At 36.1% G+C, this 18,863-nt stretch overlaps 1 protein-coding gene across 1 annotated transcript in view; it reads left to right on the top strand.

Annotated features, from left to right (window-relative positions):
- ANKRD31 (ankyrin repeat domain 31) overlaps window positions 1-16,870 on the top strand; it is a 61,798-nt gene extending 44,928 nt beyond the window's left edge. Inside the window, 3 exon segments of the mRNA XM_057363763.1 lie at window positions 1,154-1,294; window positions 1,889-1,985; window positions 15,368-16,870. Coding sequence (XP_057219746.1) covers window positions 1,154-1,294; window positions 1,889-1,985; window positions 15,368-15,519 — 390 coding nt within the window. The 3' untranslated portion in view covers window positions 15,520-16,870.
- The last annotated feature ends 1,993 nt before the right edge of the window (window positions 16,871-18,863 follow it).

Here is an 18,863-nt window from a genome sequence, read left to right as displayed (position 1 = left end):
CCGTAAGTACTGGTTTAGAAGGGTCAGTGATCTTTACTAGGTTGAAAATGACACTTATTTATGTTTTGGGAGACAGTGCTATAGAAATCAAAATTTAGAAGCCAGTGTTTGTTGCGTTGCAAATACGAGATGATCAGTCAATTTCCCCTCTTTATCATTATAGTGTAATATATATGTTATCAATGTATATATATATTGATTACAACATACAGTTATACATAGTCCTTACTTTAGGTTAGCTTTGGGCAGGCAGAATGCAGTTGTTGAATGAAATAGACCAAGGTTGTGAATGGGATTGTTCACAGAGATCAGAAACTGTGAACAGCAGTGAATGCTCATTGAAATATTTGAGTTAATAATCTCAATTTAAATTCTTAAAGACACTCCAAGCCAGTAAATATGGTAGGAGGTAGTTCGATATTTGCTGGTGCATTATACTCTTATTCAGATTTTTTAACTTTATGAATGATAAATGACTTTACTAAGTTCTAACAGAGTTCATTAACAGCTAATTTTTGCATTATTTAGCTATGTTAGTCCAACTGAGGCAAATATAACAAAACCAAGACTTACTCAACTATAAACAACTATAACTTGTGCTACTGGAGARGTAAAAATGTTTGCAGAACTGGAGTCTGCATTAGGAAAGAGGCATTAATAATAAGTTCTTTTATACTTAATTGTGCATAAGGTAAGGTTGTCAGGTTCCTCCTAAAACATATGATTTTRTAAATATGTTTCATATTTGAATAGTTGCTGAAACTTTATTCTTACATGCATGTACCACATATGACAGTTTTGTGTTGCACAATTTGCCTCTCATAAGTGCCTGAGATCATTATTGCAAATTCATTTATTCAAAGCYTTGTTAAGTGTAAGAGGAACAAAGATACAAATACAGTTCTGACAWATACACATAGGGAGATTTGTCCTCTGATTGGCTAAAACATTTTTTTTTCTGGTGGACTAAATCCTCTTATTTTACACGGTTTCTGAAAGTGGCATTAAATTATTTACTTTTTTCCTGAGAAAAAACAGAATGAACTGCAAATTTTCAGCTAAGTTGTTCTTTGGTATTTTTCGTGTTTCAAGGATCTKATTTCATATTTGTTAATTTTTGAATTGAAATTACTTCTTGTTCTTTTCTTTTTAGGAATTCAGTCATAAAGCTACACTCTTAAAAAATGGCAAGATAAGAACAAGTAAAGGTCAAATACTGCAGAATCCAGTTCAGTGGGTTAAAGACTTACTAGGAAGTGGTATTTCTGTGACATGGAAGTATGTGTGGAATAAGGTGGGCCTGATTTCATTCCCAAAGTTAGCAATAATAAATGGCTATAAGAAGTTTCACTAGATCGCCTTACTGTTCTTAAAGCAAGAGGGTGCAAGCTTAAATCTTAAATGTCTTACTTTTAATGAATGAGCAGCAAAGAAAGAGCTACATAGCTGTCACTGTACAATGATGAACTAGTCATGAGTGTTGAAAGAATGTGGAATGCTCACACTGTAAGCTAGCAGGAATTTGAAAGAGTAGCTTTAAAGATTATTAAGACTGATAGAATAGCTGAAACATAGTTTGATAAAAAGGAGTAAGCCTATTGAAATATCAGTGTCATGGAAAAAYGTTGCAAAACACTGGCAGAGTTTGAAAGGCTTTGCAGATGTAATAATGGGCTTTATTATGTCTGGGGTTTTGTTTTTTTTTTTTTCCATTAGAATTCAAATCAGCATAATTTCTTCTTGATCTTGATAGATGCACATTAGACTGATAAGTACATAAACTTGGTTTTATTAGAAAAGTGAAGTTTTTATACCTTTCAGATAAACCTCAAAAAAAAAAAACAACTAATTAAAACATTCAGTTATCCATCTGGATTTCTTTGTACAGGTTACATATCTTGGGAAAGAATTGTCAAAATTTGTTGTTGACGAAGTGTCAGTTTCCAGTGAGCTAGAATTACCAACACAGGAAGGAGAGCCTTTGGGTATGTACCACTTAAAATCTAATATTCTTCATGGTTGAAAGCAGCAKAAAGTGATTTCTAAAGAACTTAAATCCCAAAATTCCTCTATTGCTTTCTGATTTTTTCTGGGGTATATGGTTATCACACAGTTCTTGAACTTGAAATGTAAATAGTGCCAGAACTTGTACATGAAGTCGGAAAAAGTACACTTCTTCCATAAATTTGTTGTGTGAAGAGAATAATTGCTAATGATTTGTTTACTAYGTAAGAACTTTTTATATAGTATTTTATATTAAAATATTTATTATAAAGTGACATTTCCTGTAAGCTATTTAACTCAGATACACTAGCATAAGTTTTAATCTCATATACATCTTCAAATCATATTGAATTATCTGTGTGGTGGAAATCCCGATATACCCAAGTGACACTAGTAACGAGGAGGGTATTTTATTCTCTAAAAATAAATAGTTAAGAGAAATAAAGTTCATTGATATGACAAAATGGCACTGAACAATTTTTTCAGAACTGCCTGCAGACTTAAGAACTTCAGTTTAATTTTGATAGGCAGTGTGTTCTCAGGGAAACACAAGTTCCTTTGACAGCCAGTTGTAATTGGTCTCCAAAAAGCTTTTAGGCTTTTGGTATTGGTTTTGTTAATTTGGTGAGACTCTGCACCTATGTGAACTGGGATATTAGACTGGTCTGTTTTTAACATATTAAAAGTAAATTAAAATATAACAGTTCAAAATCACTAACTTGATATTCAAAGTACCATGTTCTTACTGGTACTTGCATCAGGCTAGGAGCATCCAGATAATGGGTTTATTTTGCCTTGCTTCTGTAACTTCAGTTTATACAAGGTGTAAGTGACTTAGAACTGGATTTCATTTCCTGTCTTTTTAATAGGCCTTTGAAAATTTCACTAGTTCTTCTGAATAATTTGTACTGTGAAAAAATTATGATAAACATTTTAACTTCTAGAACAGAGAAATCAATTTATTAAAAAACTACTCTTGACAAACAGAAATCAGCCTGCAGATCAGTAAGTGTTTTTTTCCGAGTAGTCCAGGGTCATCTGGATAAGAGTATTTAAGGAAGTTTTTTTTGGATGTATATTTTAAGATGACAATAGCCACTGCCTAACCATTAGCCTTAGGTGAGAAATTGAGGAGGGGAAAGTTGGAGTTTTCTGAGTTGAAGTTCCTTTCCAGATACTATGTAGCCACATATGTAGGACATTAAACAGTGCCTTAAATTGTTTCAGGAGAACATTAAGCTGTTGTTTTGTGAGAATGGTTGTGGTCTTTGGGCAACCCTCGARTGGCTTCCAAGCTCCATTCAGGAGTTAGCTTGTTCCGAGTGCTCTTTCCAACAGACACTTTGCACCTGCAGCCAGCCTGCTCAAAAGCAGAGGAAAGGTTGCTGGTATGGATGTGAACTATTCCATACCACTTGCCTGGAGACATTCCCATGCACTCTTTCATCTTTCTAAKATACTTCAAGCCTGTGTGTAATATATAGTAGGAGTTTTTCCTTCTTTTTAAAGAACCAAACTTCCTTTTTTTTTTGTACTGTATTAATGAGTTAGCTTTTTTCCTGTGCCTTTTTTGTTAAAAAAGAAGACTGGGGCCTGGAAATTTGAGCCATTTTGAGAATACTATTCTTTTAAATACCCCTCCTTCACTCTCCTTGTAGCTTCYCATACCTTGGCTTCATGTTCATTGAGCTACTATATGAAGAATATGGAGAAATGGGAATAAAATGATATATGAAGTGGCTGCATCTAGCCATCTTGTAATAGAAGGAAGCAGTTCCCAATGAGCTTTCTGTACAGTTTAGGGAGTATGTCCTAGGAACCTCTACCGAATCAAGGCCCCTTGGCAAGAAAAGAGAAGGAGATGCTATTCTGTGGTGGCCAGCGTAAGGAAYGATGCAGCTTTACAGCTTGGTTGAGATTAATAAGGCGCTTCAAGACTTCTAGATGATGCCTTAGCATGTCAGTACAAAAAACTTGAAGAACATATGAAGTAAAGCAGTCCCAGACCAATGCAGGGTTTTAATAGAAGCATTAGAGATCACAATTTTAGAATTGGTCATCGAAATCCTACTTAAATTTCAGTTCATCTCTCTGCTTTGAGTCTGAATTTTCAGTCTCTTCTAGGATCATGCTAGCAGAAAGCAAGAATTCCTGTATTCAAGCCTGCATAAGAACTAAACATTAAGCAAATAAAGCAGTACTTTYAGATTATCTGTATATAGGAAAGCAGAAGGAACAGTTATTATATGGCTTAGAATTTCTCTTTGCATTCTGATACGTGTAATGATGACATGATGTTGGCTAAAAATGGCCAAGAACAACAAGGATTCATAAGCAAAAGTCAARAAGAACTGAAGAACAGATGTAAGTTGCAGAGCAAATGTTGGTGTCAGATATTTCACACTGAAATTCTAGCTAAGTGACTTAAAAGCTTATTCAGTTGCTACAGTAAGTGTGATATGCACRTTCACTTTGCAGATTGCTATTTCAGGAAGTTGGTCTTTGGGAAACAGCAAGACGTGTCCAATTCTTGTGCTCTGGCAATGTGTTACTGCCTTTAATAACCATTAGCCACCTGTAAAGATTAAAACAGCTCTCATTATGCTTTAGTTCATGAAAGATCCCAAAGTTGTATGGAAGAAGAGTGTTTTCAAGGGAATGCAAATGATCTCACTTTGGCTGAACGATAAGTTGTTTCAGAAGGCTTATATTAGTGTTATTTCAGGTATGGAGCATAAAATGAGCAACTGAACTCAGTAGGAATGCTTGAAAGCAAATTAGAAGTTGTGCTGTAATCGAATGTGATATAGTATGTTTCTCGTTTCCTTGATGCAATCAATAAAACACATATATTTAGTAGGCTATTTTTCAAGTTAGATTTCTGCATCATCTAGTGTAATTTTGCTAATGAAGACATGTATTTAAAAATAGTAAAAAAAGAGGAGCCCCCAATCATTTTACAGCAGCAGCTGCTGGGCTGGTAAAGAAAAAAAGGAAAGTCTGCCCTTAGATGTGTTAGGTCATGTAAGGCTAAGTGAAAATACAGAGAAACAACTTAGGAAAAATTTGTTTTCTGTGCATTAAATCACCAGTGTTAAGTGATGCCTTTTGTTCTTTGAATGAGAGTATCTTTTCACACTCTGAGGAAAGAATTTTATCACAAGAGACCCCAGCACCATAAGAGTCCTGGTACGGTTTCCATTTTTCAGCCTCTTAGGAGCTTTGACCTGAGTAATATGCAGCCAAACRCCACATCCTTGGCACAAACACAAGTTGTAAGAGCTGTGTGCTGAAGGATAAGCAGCTGTTGCCAGGGAATTTATGAATAAGTGTTTTTTTAGCACAYTTAAAAAACCTAATGGTGGATGCAAGGGCTATGCAAGTGATATGAAAGGAAAAAGAAAAGCAGGTGGCATGGAATTGATTTGTGTGTGGGAGGAAAAGAGTGCTGGTAAAAATGATGATGCTGCTGAGGGTCTGGATTGATTTAAATGACCCAATAGCAGCATTTTTCAGAGCTTAGTATAGTGGACTCTCCTGTGTCCAAATTAGAAACATTTTGCTATTTTGATGTACAAAATAACTCCATATAATTTTGAGTACTCAGTTAAATGTCTCAAAAAAATAATAGTATAGAGAAGTGTCTTCTGAATTTAGATGAAGTAACATGATACTTAAGCATTACTACATAATCTCATACCATGTAACTTAAAGGGTGATGTGGAAATGCTCCTGAAAATGCTCTGACCTTAGTGTAGTTGACCGGACTTGTAACTTAGAGTTTTGAGTATTACATTTTTATATTGACTGCATGTTAAACCCTATCTGTAATASTTGTATTATTTGAACATGCCTATTGCACTTGATCTGGTATTTTTGCCTCTACGGCCTGTGATTACACTACAAAGGGATGACCCTGACTGACCACAGTGCAAAGTCAGAGTGATCAACTCAGACCCCAGTGGCAGGTAACACTGCCGTGGTGTGGGTAGCAGTGCTGAGCCAGGTCTGTGTGGGAGGCAGTAAGACAGAAAAGAGAAATGAACCTAATCGTTGTCAGTCATCATAAACTGAAAGTGCATCCACACTTTAATGCAATTCTTAATACTTCTGTACATAGGTCTTACAGCTACTTTGCGAGGGATTGAGCTGAGAAACCTGTGCAGAAAATGCTTTGTTATCCAACTGGCTTTTTTTTTTATAGAAGCAAACAGGCTTAGTATCTTAAATGCCAGGGCAGAATATTTGCAGGAAGATGATCTTTAATATTACAAAAAATAGATTGTGTAATAGATCATTTTCACATGTGTGTCAGATTGAAAAGTCACACATTTTATGGCTTATAGGAGTTAATGTTTCTCTGCTGAGCAAATACACAGCCACATTGGCATTTKCTCAAATATGGCTACGAGTTATAGTAGCCTACCAAAAAACTGGTCTTGTAGCATGTATGGCCCTTGCCATCCAATTATCTGGGCACTCAGTCCTATGTGGAAACAGTTACAGCAAGTGYGCAGAGTAATTTTGTAGCAAGAGTAACCATTAATAGGCAGTGRAGATGATGCAAAATTAAAGATTTATAATAAATATTAATGAATTGGAAATGTACAGAAATGTTGCTTCATATATAAATTTTTATTCATACCTATTGTAATTACGCGTCAATTAAATGAAAAAAGCTGCTGAACATGCAGTATAAGACTTCAAAAATTAACCACCATCTTAATTTTGATATCTCTGCCTTGTGGATCCCAAGTCTTTTGTGTATAAGTCCAAGGAGAAGCTTCTCAAATTTCACAGTCCAAATTTCACAGACTAAATCTTTTAAACTGTAAAAATCAAACTTGTACTTTAGAAGGAATTCCCCTGGCAAGCAAGTGTCTTAGGATTCGCATTTCATTAAGTCTCTTAAATTAAATTTTGTAAGTGCTGTGAGAAGGCCTATAACCCGTAGATGGATTTGCTGCATTGGTTTGTCCTCTACTTCTCTTTCCAAAGAACTAGGCACATACACAATTCCACTGCTGTTTTACTTTGTGCTAAGTAAAATCTGATTGTAAAGCTCAACTGTATAAATTGGCTTTAAACTAGTTCACTTTCTGGGTTTTACTAATCCTAGAAGGTGATAGAATAGTTAGTTTCAGTTTTTTTGCTAGTCACTCTTCCTGTCTTCTACACCAGTACAGAGTTGTGATGCTGAAATGGCAGACACAGGAGAATATTTAAATCCATGTRACTCATTCCAGTAAAATGAAACCTAGCTATTACATATTTCAGTAGTCTCCTAGACACGTGTAAAGTCAAGCTACTAGAAAACATTGCATGTGCRAATTTGCAATAGTCTTCCATTATGCTTTAAATTGTAAACTTCTCAGGAGATGGAACTCATATGCATCTTAGAACTGGTTAAAGAGATTTTGTAATACAGTCCAAACAACAAGTCTAGCCCATTGTACAATAATGTATTTTGTGCTGCACTGTACGCCATGTCAGAACCCCAAGTTTTGCTTAGGCTCAGAAAATTATGTCAGAAACTAGTTTCACTAGAAAACTTGACTATTCTCATCTACATGTTTTTGAAAGAAAGCTGGAAAAGATGATGCTATGATTAGTGGTTGAAAAGCCAAGACAGACACAGAGAACCCCATTATTTCTAAAAAAAATGGCATGGCTTAAATGAACTTGATTCTGTATATCTGAATTGTTTTATACCATGATACTTCAATAATGGATCAGATACCATGATCAGTATAGATCAGAGAGATGAAGTATRAAACTTACCGTGCTATCAATAATGGCGATAGTAATTTGAAATRTTTAAAAACCCTGTGTGAACAAACCACATGCAAACAAAAACCCTGATATCTAATATATAGTTTTTCCTCCTTACCTATGGTAGAATATTCATCAACTACATTATACCTCATTTATGTAACTCTAAAAGACAGGGAGATGAACTATGCATTCTTTGTGTTTTGTACTTCGGAAGAAAAGTGATACTGTAGACAAAATTGTCTACCCATAATATTTTTCAGTCTCAGGCATTTTTCAAGGTGCAACTATTACACTGTTTTCTCTCCCTTATGSCTTACAGACAAATACTTGAAAGTATTTTCCAGTACTGTAAACTTCCAGGCATTTACTTTATGTAGTTAGATACTTTAAAAAGAGGTATATAGTCCTTTCTGCAGAATTTACAAAGCTGTATTTTTAAGTAACTGCACACCATGGTTGAGGTGTAGGCTTCCTTCATCTTCCTTTCCAAAATCCTCTGCCTGCTGTTACTTGACTGTCAGCAGGGTGGAAGGTATAATGTCACATGACTGATTCAGACTTGAGCTATGTGGTCAGCAAGAGCCAAACAAATATCACTTCCCAGAGAGCCAAAAAAACTGGGGGGGGGGGGGGTGCGGGAGTAGGGACGGAGTGGGGACGGAGTGGGGCAGTGTGTGGAGATGGCGTGGTGGGGTGCACAGGACAACTACAAAGGACTGCATGTCACAGAAGCCAATTCTGTATATAATGTCTGTATTTCTTATCGGTAAGCCAGATTTTCTTGAAACTGGAGAATCACTTCATAACAAATGTGATTGCACAGAATCATAGCTCTGTGGGACCTTTGGAGATCTTTAGTCCAACTTTCTGTTCAAAGTAGGACAAGTTTCCAAGTTAGATAAGGTTTGGCAATGCCTTGTCCAGTCAAATTCTGATTATTTTCTGTGATGCATATTTCTGTGCTTAAATATGATTATGATGAATTTCCCTCCATATATCTAGTTGGAAACTTGCTTGTCAGAACTTGTAACCATTGCACCATTTTGTTTGATATAACAGTGTTTCCCTGACTGTGAGAGAATTCCCCTAAGATGTCCAGCTAAGAGTACTTAAACTAACTCATAGGCGAGTACTTTGAATATTGGCTTTCTAGCCTTTTATGTTTATGAAACAAGTTGTAAAAAATTCTTTGATAACTGACCCATCTTCTTAATTCATTAGGAGCACTATGACATTTTCATCTCCTTTGGTGATCCCAAGTAGACTGACAGAAGATGAGACAAACCGAACTGTTGTAGATAATTACCTAGAACACCTATTTTCTTGTCTTACCTATGAAAGCAATGAATGCAAGGCAGTGTGACACACAGCAAGCTTCAAGAGACACTGGCTTCACMTGCTGCTTTGCTTTAAACAGAGAAGATGGACTATTTTGACACTATATTGGTAATATGAAGTGAAAGCATTTAGGAGATTACCTGATGATTTAACCTTGGGAAGTGTTCTGATTATATCACACTTTTACCTTAGTTTTTTTCAGGAATTACTTTTAACGGGTTACAACAAAACTTTTAAACAAAATAATTCAGTCTTTCAATCGCCACATGATAACAGTGTAGGAGAAGGCTCTAGAAGTTCTGAGGTTGTGCATAAAATTCAACAAATGAATCACAGTCACTGTAGGATTTGCCAGTGCATGAAAAACAGGAGCTCTTGGTTTTAAGAATGACTGTTCTGATCTGRACTGAAACTTGGTTTATAACTTGTCTTCTGTTTCTTCCAATCTGCATCCCAGTCTGCTATAAACKGCAAGAATTTTAAAGTATTCTGGTTTTTGCTACCAAGTTTGGCCCTGGAACCTTTTATGCACTATCTTGGCACATTAAGTTCAGGTTTTCTAAAATGGTTAATAATAGTTTTGCAGAAAATTGTAGAAAAACATTTTCCTTTCAAGTGACTATACAAGTGAATCATTATATAATCGACTCTACAATAATAACTTAATAATTTTTTTWAAAAAAGAATCATATTCTGGAAAGCTGCACCCTTCTAGTCACACCAAGAAATAGTGTAATAGAATTAGTTTTGTAGTAATCTTTGTGCCGTTTAAGAAAGGAAATTACATGCCTTCGTTTATGTTGAGCTCCAATTCAGTAATTGAGAAACCGAAAGGCCATTTGGACACCTATGTAGGAATATTTTTGTGAGAAAAATGGGACCAGCCATTTTTTTTTATTTTAGAAGTACATTTAATTTAATTTAATTTAATTTAATTTAATTTAATTTAATTTTATTTTATTTTATTTTATTTTATTTTATTTTATTTTGTTTTGTTTTGTTTTGTTTCTTTGTAAATTCAGTCTTGCAGATAGATTCTCTTATGGGAAGTGTGTAGACTTCCCAGTTAGTATTGGAATGTACATCAATTGTGCTTCTCTCACCTTTTGGGAAAAAAAAATCATGTTATATCTATATCAAAGAAGGTAAGAGCTACTAATTTGAAATTGCCATTTTGTTTCTCTGAGAGGTTATTGAAACATGGCTGGATTTCTACAGTAAATTGGCAGATTTTACTTTGCCACATTGTTAAATGAATAACCTAACAATATCTTGATAGACCAATCCAAGGTCCCTGAAGAATAATAATCCAGAATGTGTCACATACAAAGCATTTGTTATTGTGTAACAGGCATATACCCGAAGAGATCTAGGAGAAGACAAAAACCAATWACTGTATGATATCATGATGTAGGCAGAAGTTTAATGGAAAATAATGTGCTCATATGACTTACCTGGCCAATACTTTAAAGAAAGCTATAAAGTAATATTTCTGTTGTACACTTTTCAGACATTTAGAAACAGATAAACTGTTAACTGTGTCTCTGGAAAAAGTATAACATCTTCGAGTTCTTTTGTAGGAATAGTACTTTCAACCGCATGAAACATAAAAAAAATTGAGATCTCATCATAAGCCTTGAAACTGCTGCTTTAGAACAAAAGGCATGAATACTTGATCTTTAATCATACCTTCAAGTCCTTTTCCCATGCAGACACAGTGCAACAAGAAAGTCCACTGTTATGATATACCTTGAAAGAAGAATGATTCTGAACCCTTCATATTTTTTCTGCTTTATGAAATTAGTTTTGCCAAACTCACTAGAGGACAAAAAGAAAAAAAATTAACTTCCAGGGAATGCTATCCCTTATTGAGCGGAGAAGGAAATGTTTCTTAAGTACAGAGTTTTATCTAGAAGCAACAGAATAGAATAATGAATGGTGAAAGTATGCATTAAATTCCACATTACTGCTAAACAAATTTCAGTTATAGGCAGATGATGAACTGAACCTACAGGTCAACCACAGTGATTCTTTGTTGATTCCTTAGTGTCAAATTTATGTTTTACCTATTGGATTAACATTTTGTCAATTAAGTATCAGTATTCTACTGTAACTACTTTACTTGAGTGCATAATGAAATTATCTAATCTCTTTAATCTCTGCTTTTCAGTTATTTTATGTAACAGTCAACAACTAGCAAAACCACAGTAATTTATACATCCTAAAGCTGCCTTTCTCAGTTCTGACATCAGTGTTTGATAACTAAGTTTTTTTTATACCCTTAGACAATAATTTTTCCCCAGTAGGTATGACTCAGTATCTTGGTCCCTGTGTTTCTTCCCCTCTATTCTGTCACAGATGATTAATGTCCTTCACATTTTCTTTCTCAAGTATTTTTCCCCTTTCTCTCTCCCTTTGCCATTATATTTAATCTTCTGATACCCACTTCGATGTTTTCTTCCCACATTTTGCTGTTAACTCCCATCCCCTTAAAAAAGACTGGCAGTCTTGTAACCAGCCAAGAAAGGTTCCTATGCTGTTGTCCAAAACTCAGTGTCTTGAGTACAGAAGCAAACTTAGTAAATTTAAACACACAGGGAGGGTCCTTCTCTGCTTTCCTATCCTTGCTGTGCTGTTCTGTCAGTTTTCTGTCATCTTCATCAACTATATCAATATCATTAATCTATCAATATCAGAACAAGCTTTTTTCCCATAAATGTGGGGAAAATACATGTCTCTTGGTAGGATTTCCATCCTGCTTATCAGCATCTTTTCTGTCTCTATTTTTAGGCATCTATTTTAGTCTTAAAGTTTTGAAACCACTCCACATGTTTTCAACTTTTTCTATTTTGTTGCATCTCTACCAGACCTTGTCTGTGGTGGCTACTAAGAATCTGAACATTGTATTTAAGAATTCCCATGAATGGTGCAATTACATGAATGTCACACCATTAGTTCCAGTTGCATAAAGGGTTAGCTAGTAAAAATAAGATTGTCACTTCAGTATAGAGTCACCATTTTCTGATCATTAAAATAGCTCCTGAAAAATCAGTTTTAAAAATCCTACCAGTATCTTCCTATTTTTCCCTAGAAAGTACTGGGACTATCCAAAGACATGGTTAAGCATTCTATAACATTCTATTTATTGTGTAAATTATTTGTAAAAGAATTTAAATGCTCTTGCAGTTCAAGCAACATATTTGAGTAAATTTACAGGCTTCAGTAAATCCAGTTAAACACTTCTGTAAAACAGATGATGATTTTTATCAGATCTGAGGGAGAGATGAACTGATTTGCAGTATCTGGCAAAGTCACAGGAGATGTTATTTTTCTGATTCAAAAGGATCTGGTTTAGCACAGCTAGTCTAGACATGGGCTGCAGATGCGTAAGCAAAGAGAAGATCTAAGAACAACACACTTAAAGGTGACAGCATTTGATCTAAAGTGCCACAGGAGAGTATTAATAGAACAAAAATCTGTCTTAAGCACTTTCAAGTTTCTTGGGCCTATCCACACTCCCCTCAAGAACTTAGAGAAGACCAGTCATAATCCAGGAGTTCCAACAAGCGTTGTCTATTCAGATCAAGTAAAACTTCAGAAATGACAGCCAGCACTTCACACAAACAACATTCTGGGGCCTTCTGAGTCTTAAAAAAAAAAAGCTGCTACTGGATTGAGACATAATAATTCTGCCAAAGCTATTGATAATTTTGAAAATAAATTTTCTTCCAGCTGATCGAGACCTGGTGTTTTGGAAAAAGAGATGTGTGGACATATTGTCTTTCTAAGACCAAATCTTAATCTGACCAAATATGTTTATCCAGTAATTTATTAGTTTTTTCCCTCTAAATGCATTTGCTTTTCTCTAGGTGTCCCCACAGTTCTTGATTCATTTCACATGATATAGATGTCAATTCTTTTATCTCTTGCAAACGCCAGAATCCAAGGTCTCTGTCCTTACAAACCAATCAGTAAGGAGTTATCTTTTTTTAATGATCAGATCAACCACATCAGTCAGACACCTAAAGTTAAGATGGTGTCCACTGACTACAAGACCAGCAGGGATTTTGGCTAATTGCATTGTGATCCTTTGTGTCCATCTCCATCCCAATGTTGAAAGTACCTTTTCCCCAAGAATTAATTTATCAAGCGACTCTAAATTATGAACACTGCATTTTTTGCATTGGTAATCATGACCCTTTGAAAAAACACAAAGGTTATTTATATCATTATTATAATAAATAATCTCAGTTCGGAAGCTACTTAATGGACTATAATRAGAAGATGATTCATAGAACAGCTGTAACAGTGCCAGAAAGACATAGAGCACCTTCTGATAATAACTTAGCCTACACTTTCGTTCTTCACATATCAGACATGTGGATATGTGAATTTTTGCCAAGAATTTTCCCTCTATTTGCATACAAAATATGGACATGTCAGAACAAAACAAGTATTTTTTTCAGCAAACCAGAGGAGGTTGAAGTCATGCCTATTGTACCACTGTRGACTCAGCATTAATGACAATGTTTCATCTCACTTTCTGCCAGTTTATTTTATGAAAAAAAAATCCCAGGCATACTTTAAGATTATTTTGACCTGAAGTTGTCCTTAAAACTTAGTTCGTGATTTTTTTTATCCAGGCATTTCTTGCACTCTTTAAAGCATCACTTCTAGATGAGTGTCTGAATTGGTTGCTTCTGGCGTGACTGACTGCTGCTTTGTAAGTGTGAGGAGTATTGTGATGTCACTTTTTGTGTTGTGTGTTGTGTGTTGTGTGCCACCTGCCCATCTTCGTTGCAGTCAATGATACTTAAATATATTCCAGATATCAGATCATACATTTTGTTCCATTACATACTGTGTTATGGCTGAGTGTACTGAACATGCACCGAGGATGTAAGATACCAAACACCTCCCTGTCCYCATGGGAGTCAGAAGTTTTGCTGTGGGTGTCATGGGTGTGGAACAACACACATCCTCACACACAACTCTCCATTTGCATTTCTCAACGCCAACCTCTTGCTTACAATAGCATTTGCTATTTTGCTGACTCTGGTTGGTGTGCTCTTGGAACTCAGGAAGTGGCAGGGAAATCATCACCAAGTCATGGMGTTAAAGGTCTAACACCTACAAGCAGCACTGTTCGTTTTAGCACTGTCACCAAAAATGTTGTCCATTCAGAGAAAGTACTTTGCTTTTTAGAATTGATGGTAATGAAGAAAGAGTCTTGGGATGGCATATGATAACCCAGTAATAAGTACAAGCTAAATGGCCAACTGATGTCACTTCAAATGTTTTTACTCTGAATTTTGGCAAGCATTTATCTTGACCAATCTAATAATCCTGAAATACATATCTTGTTTTACTTCTTGAGATGCCTGAATGTTGTTTGGACAGATTTTTGTTGTAGTTTGTTGTTTTGGTTTTGTTATTTTCCTGCTTTCATGGGAGTTCTCTCTCTCTTGACACCATCTGGTATKTGTGACAGTTTTGCCCTTACTGGAAGTTTTCTGTGTTGGGCTGGTTGTAGCAGCTCAACAGCTCTGTTATTTTGCGCAAGGATACTGAAGGGAGAAAGTGGGAATGAAAGATGCATGAAAGCAASTAACTGTGAAATCCACAGTTCCCAGTGCCTTTTAGAGTCTGTGCTGTTATGGAGATATGTATTCTAATATTTCTAACTGGATTTTTATGTTACTTTGTTATGATTTTTAACAGTGAAAAAGTTCCGCTTCTCCTGTACTGACAAAAGTGTCCTACATTTATGCATTGYAGTAGTTAATGCAGTCCAGCAGATATTCAAATTGCAAATTCTATTGTTCAGTTGTGCTGGTTTTTTTCTGTACAGGTGTGCACTYTCCTTCAGGATGGACATATTGTTAATTTTGGGAGAGTACATTCAACRTGCCTCTTTGTAGGCATAATATGAGAAATTCAAGCAGTACCAAAGAACAACTGCATTTTCCTCTTATATAATTAGAAATGTCTGGGATGGCTAGCTTCTCAGTCTGGGCACCAGGAAATGCAGTATGGCCCTTGTCTCACTGAATACTGAGTTTGCATGAGAAATTCTGGTAAGATATTGTCTTACCCCACAAGATTCGTAGGACGTGCTACAGATTCTTAGGAATCACTAATGCTTGCAAGGTTCTAGCAAACTGGAAACCCCTTTTAGATAATAGTGGCAGTGATTGCTTTCCATTACTCTAATTTGCACTTTGTAATCAGTTGCATTCGTTTTTAACAGCCTCCTCTGTCCAGTTCAACTCAGTGGAAAACCTGACACATTTTCTTCAATTCCATGAGATAGTAATGGTACATAAAGAGGAGTTTCTAYCCTGCTCTGCAATGGAAAAGCACTGGAGTTTCTACAAAGCGTGCAAAGATTTTGGGTTCTAAAGACTTCTTGAGTGCTAGTATTTTTTTCTTCACCATCACTTAAAAGTAAATATTTGAGCTTTTGGAACTAAGTTCTTTGTTACTGTCATTTTGATAAATCATTTGTCCAGCACTTGGAATGATGGAAAGATTGTTTGGGTAAGTGAATAGGGAAGTACTTAGTAGCAGGTAAGGATAACTGCCAATATTTAATTTTGTGCTGCAACATTAAGAAATGGGGAAGTATATAGGACTTATACACTAGTGCTCATTGTGAATTACATACCAGGTTGATAACTTGGTATGGAATTTTAAGTTTTAATTTAAGGTTAAAGTGTCTGCCCGTGCTTGATGGGGCACTAGAGAACCAGACAGGCATCAACACTGATAGTCACTTCTTACATCTAAACCTGGAACTGCTCTGGCTGAGCATGTGCTATCAGAAATGGCAGCATGTGTTTTTGTAATAACATAAACTGTTACATTAGGTGACAAATCTAGATGGACAGTCTTGAAAAACATCAACAGCTTTGCTTTATGTGGCATGTATATATATAAACATTTGAGAAGTGGGGCAGGTGCTTGGAGAGGTTGAAAGAGATATCTTAGCTATTGGAAGTGCTTAGGAAATTTCCATTCATGTTCCAGCCAAATCTTTCTGATGGCCAGAAAATGTGCTGGCATTTGACAGGAAATGCTGTTAGCCTGTTTGTGGAACATGATTTTTTTCCAGGTAACAACAGTTCATCCCAATCTCTGGAAGATTTCTATTTGTTTTAATTTTACAATGTTTGAATGTGCTTTAGCAGCATATTTGTAACACATTTGACTGTTATGAGAATTATCTGCTTTCTAGTGGCATTCTTGCTCTTTCGTTCTTTGGACTGTAAGAGATGGAATAATAGTACCTGCTACTCCTAACTTGAGTGAATAGGATGGGAAGTATCTCCTGTTGATACATAACACCAGCAAGCTATTTGGAGTGTGAAGAGCTCTTCTGCAAAGATTTGATTAATGTCTTAAACAGAAGTTGGTTTAGGGAAGTGAGAGTAGTGTGATATGCAGAGAGCTAGTACTGTGCCCTAGGATACATGAGCAATCACAGCGTGATGGGCTGTAAGAATAAAGAAATGCAAATGGCCTGGAAGTCAAAAAAGGTAAAATCTGCTGAATGACATGTATTTTGTAAACTTAGTTTCACACAAAAAGAAAACTGAGTGGTCTCACAACTGCAGCAGCAAAACAAACCTGAAGGCATATTACTTCAAAGGAAGTGCTCATTCAAAATACTGCACTTTCACTGAAAATAAAACATATTTGACTGTTGAAATGACCTCTGAATTACATGTTTGTTTGRCATTTTTTCTTTGATGCAAGATGTCTAATAAAATTAATGTACAAAACTTGGGAGAATTTGACAGTAATATTTTGGTCCCCTATATTAATGTGATTACATGACTAAGGCAATCTTAAGATACAGTGACAGAAAATTGAATTGCTTCAAGCTGAGCAAAGAGGTAAAAATGCAAAGTGCTACATGAAAACCAYGGTCTCTTACAGATGCTGTATGTAAATGTAATCTACCAGTAGGCTTTTTWAATTTTAATATTGTATATAAGCATCCTGAGAAAGGCATTAGCTTGACAACATATGGTTTAATATGACTAACAAATGTAGGATTCTGCTCCCCAAATCTTAAAACACTGAATATTCTCTAACCTCTCTGCTGGAATCCTTGGATCTTAATGTAAAGATCCATTAAGAGATAGAAAACTTACCCGATCACGTTTTCTTGGTTTAAATTAATACTTTTTAAGTGTACTTTTGCATAAAAATATAAGTGGTCGTCACTGGTCAAAGAGAGGCAGCTGTTAGTGATGCCGACTGCAGCAGAGTAAAAAAGCTTCTGCTCACAAGTGGCAGTTCATCCTCTCAGCCCCTCCCGCTGCTTTCATGATTCAGTTCTTTTATTTAGTTAAATTCCACTCCTAGGCAGTGAGTTAGCACTTACTTTGTGTGGTGCAGGCTAAAGTAAAAAAGGATATAAAATGCAACTAGTAAGACAAAACCCCTGGCATTCTGACTATTCTTAATAGTCGCATGGGGAAAAAAGTAGAAAAAGATGATGCAGTGAACAAAAGCCATGAATTTAGATTCATATTTCCACAGAATTAGTTATTTGTTGCTGAGATGGAATTTAAAAAAAACCAAATCAGTGGGGAGATTAATACTAGTAAGGAAGAGTGAAAGACTCAAAAGAAAGAGMAAGGAAGAAGATAAGCAGCTGGGAGGAATACATTTTAAACCCAGCAAGGACCACTGTGACCTCCTGAGTAAGACAGGTCAAAGGTAATGAAGCTCTGTAAGCAAGGGAAACACATGGAAACGAGAAAAGAGGTAAAGACATAGGTGCAGGGAGAGCTAAAGTCTTTCTAAGCCAGAGRTTCAACACCAAACATTGCACCCTTTTGCCAGGCAAAGTAGAACAGGTCAGGGAAGAGAATAGTTATGAAAGCCAGCTTGGGACAGGTAGTTAGAGTACTCTAAGGCACAAATACTCCTTGGGTTTTCAATGGTGAAAATGCAGGTAAGCAGAGGGCGAGGGATGAATAATGTTGCCATAGGAGTTCAGGTAAATTCTTAAAGCAGCTGCAGGTGGTGAGTGTTTTGTCATATGACACAATGATTTTTTTTTCTGGTCTTCAAACCTTAATACTAAACTGGAGGAAAATAACACTGCTTAAATCAAGAGAATGAGCAATCACCTGCATGAGACTTGTGCCCTTTCTGTGATCACCGGTAGCTGGTTAACTAGTTGGGTAGGAAATTATGCAGCTGATCTAAGATTTGAACTGCTAAGTTACCGGCCATGTCAAGGAAAGCATGGCACAGGAAGGGAATAAAGCATTTCTAAGGAATGGGACTTTGGAAAAGGATTTTAAGAACTTTTATGTGATTTTTTGGTATCTCTATGTTTTTCTAGATTGCRGATGTGGGTTTTTTTGTTGGTTAGAGTGTTTGTTTGTTGTTACTAAGGTTTTGGCCTTGTCTGTGGCAGAAGGTTTTACTACTTACACTAACACTGCTATAGCAGAATAAGCCACAGGTGAGTTTTCCCACATGAGTGTTCTTTTGATTTCACTTACACATTTCTGTGGTAAGAGCTGAAATACCCAGTTACATATAACTTGGTCACAGTGGCTTATGCAATTACCAGCCTTAAGCCGAGCTGTCACAGCGGTGCCCAGCTGCATGGTCAGTGCTGCAGCAGCAGACAGATGCTCTCTGGTGTGGTGGCGTCTTCCACATTTCCCACCGAGCCGATGCACCACGGCCCGAGGCTCTCAGCAAGCAGAGCCAACAGC

Source organism: Malurus melanocephalus, unplaced genomic scaffold (assembly GCF_030028575.1).
Source record: "Malurus melanocephalus ecotype Western Australia unplaced genomic scaffold, MMel_1.1 scaffold_31, whole genome shotgun sequence".
Lineage (NCBI taxonomy): Eukaryota > Metazoa > Chordata > Aves > Passeriformes > Maluridae > Malurus > Malurus melanocephalus.
Note: the sequence above shows the minus strand (reverse complement) of the source record. Positions and strands in the feature narration are given on the sequence as shown.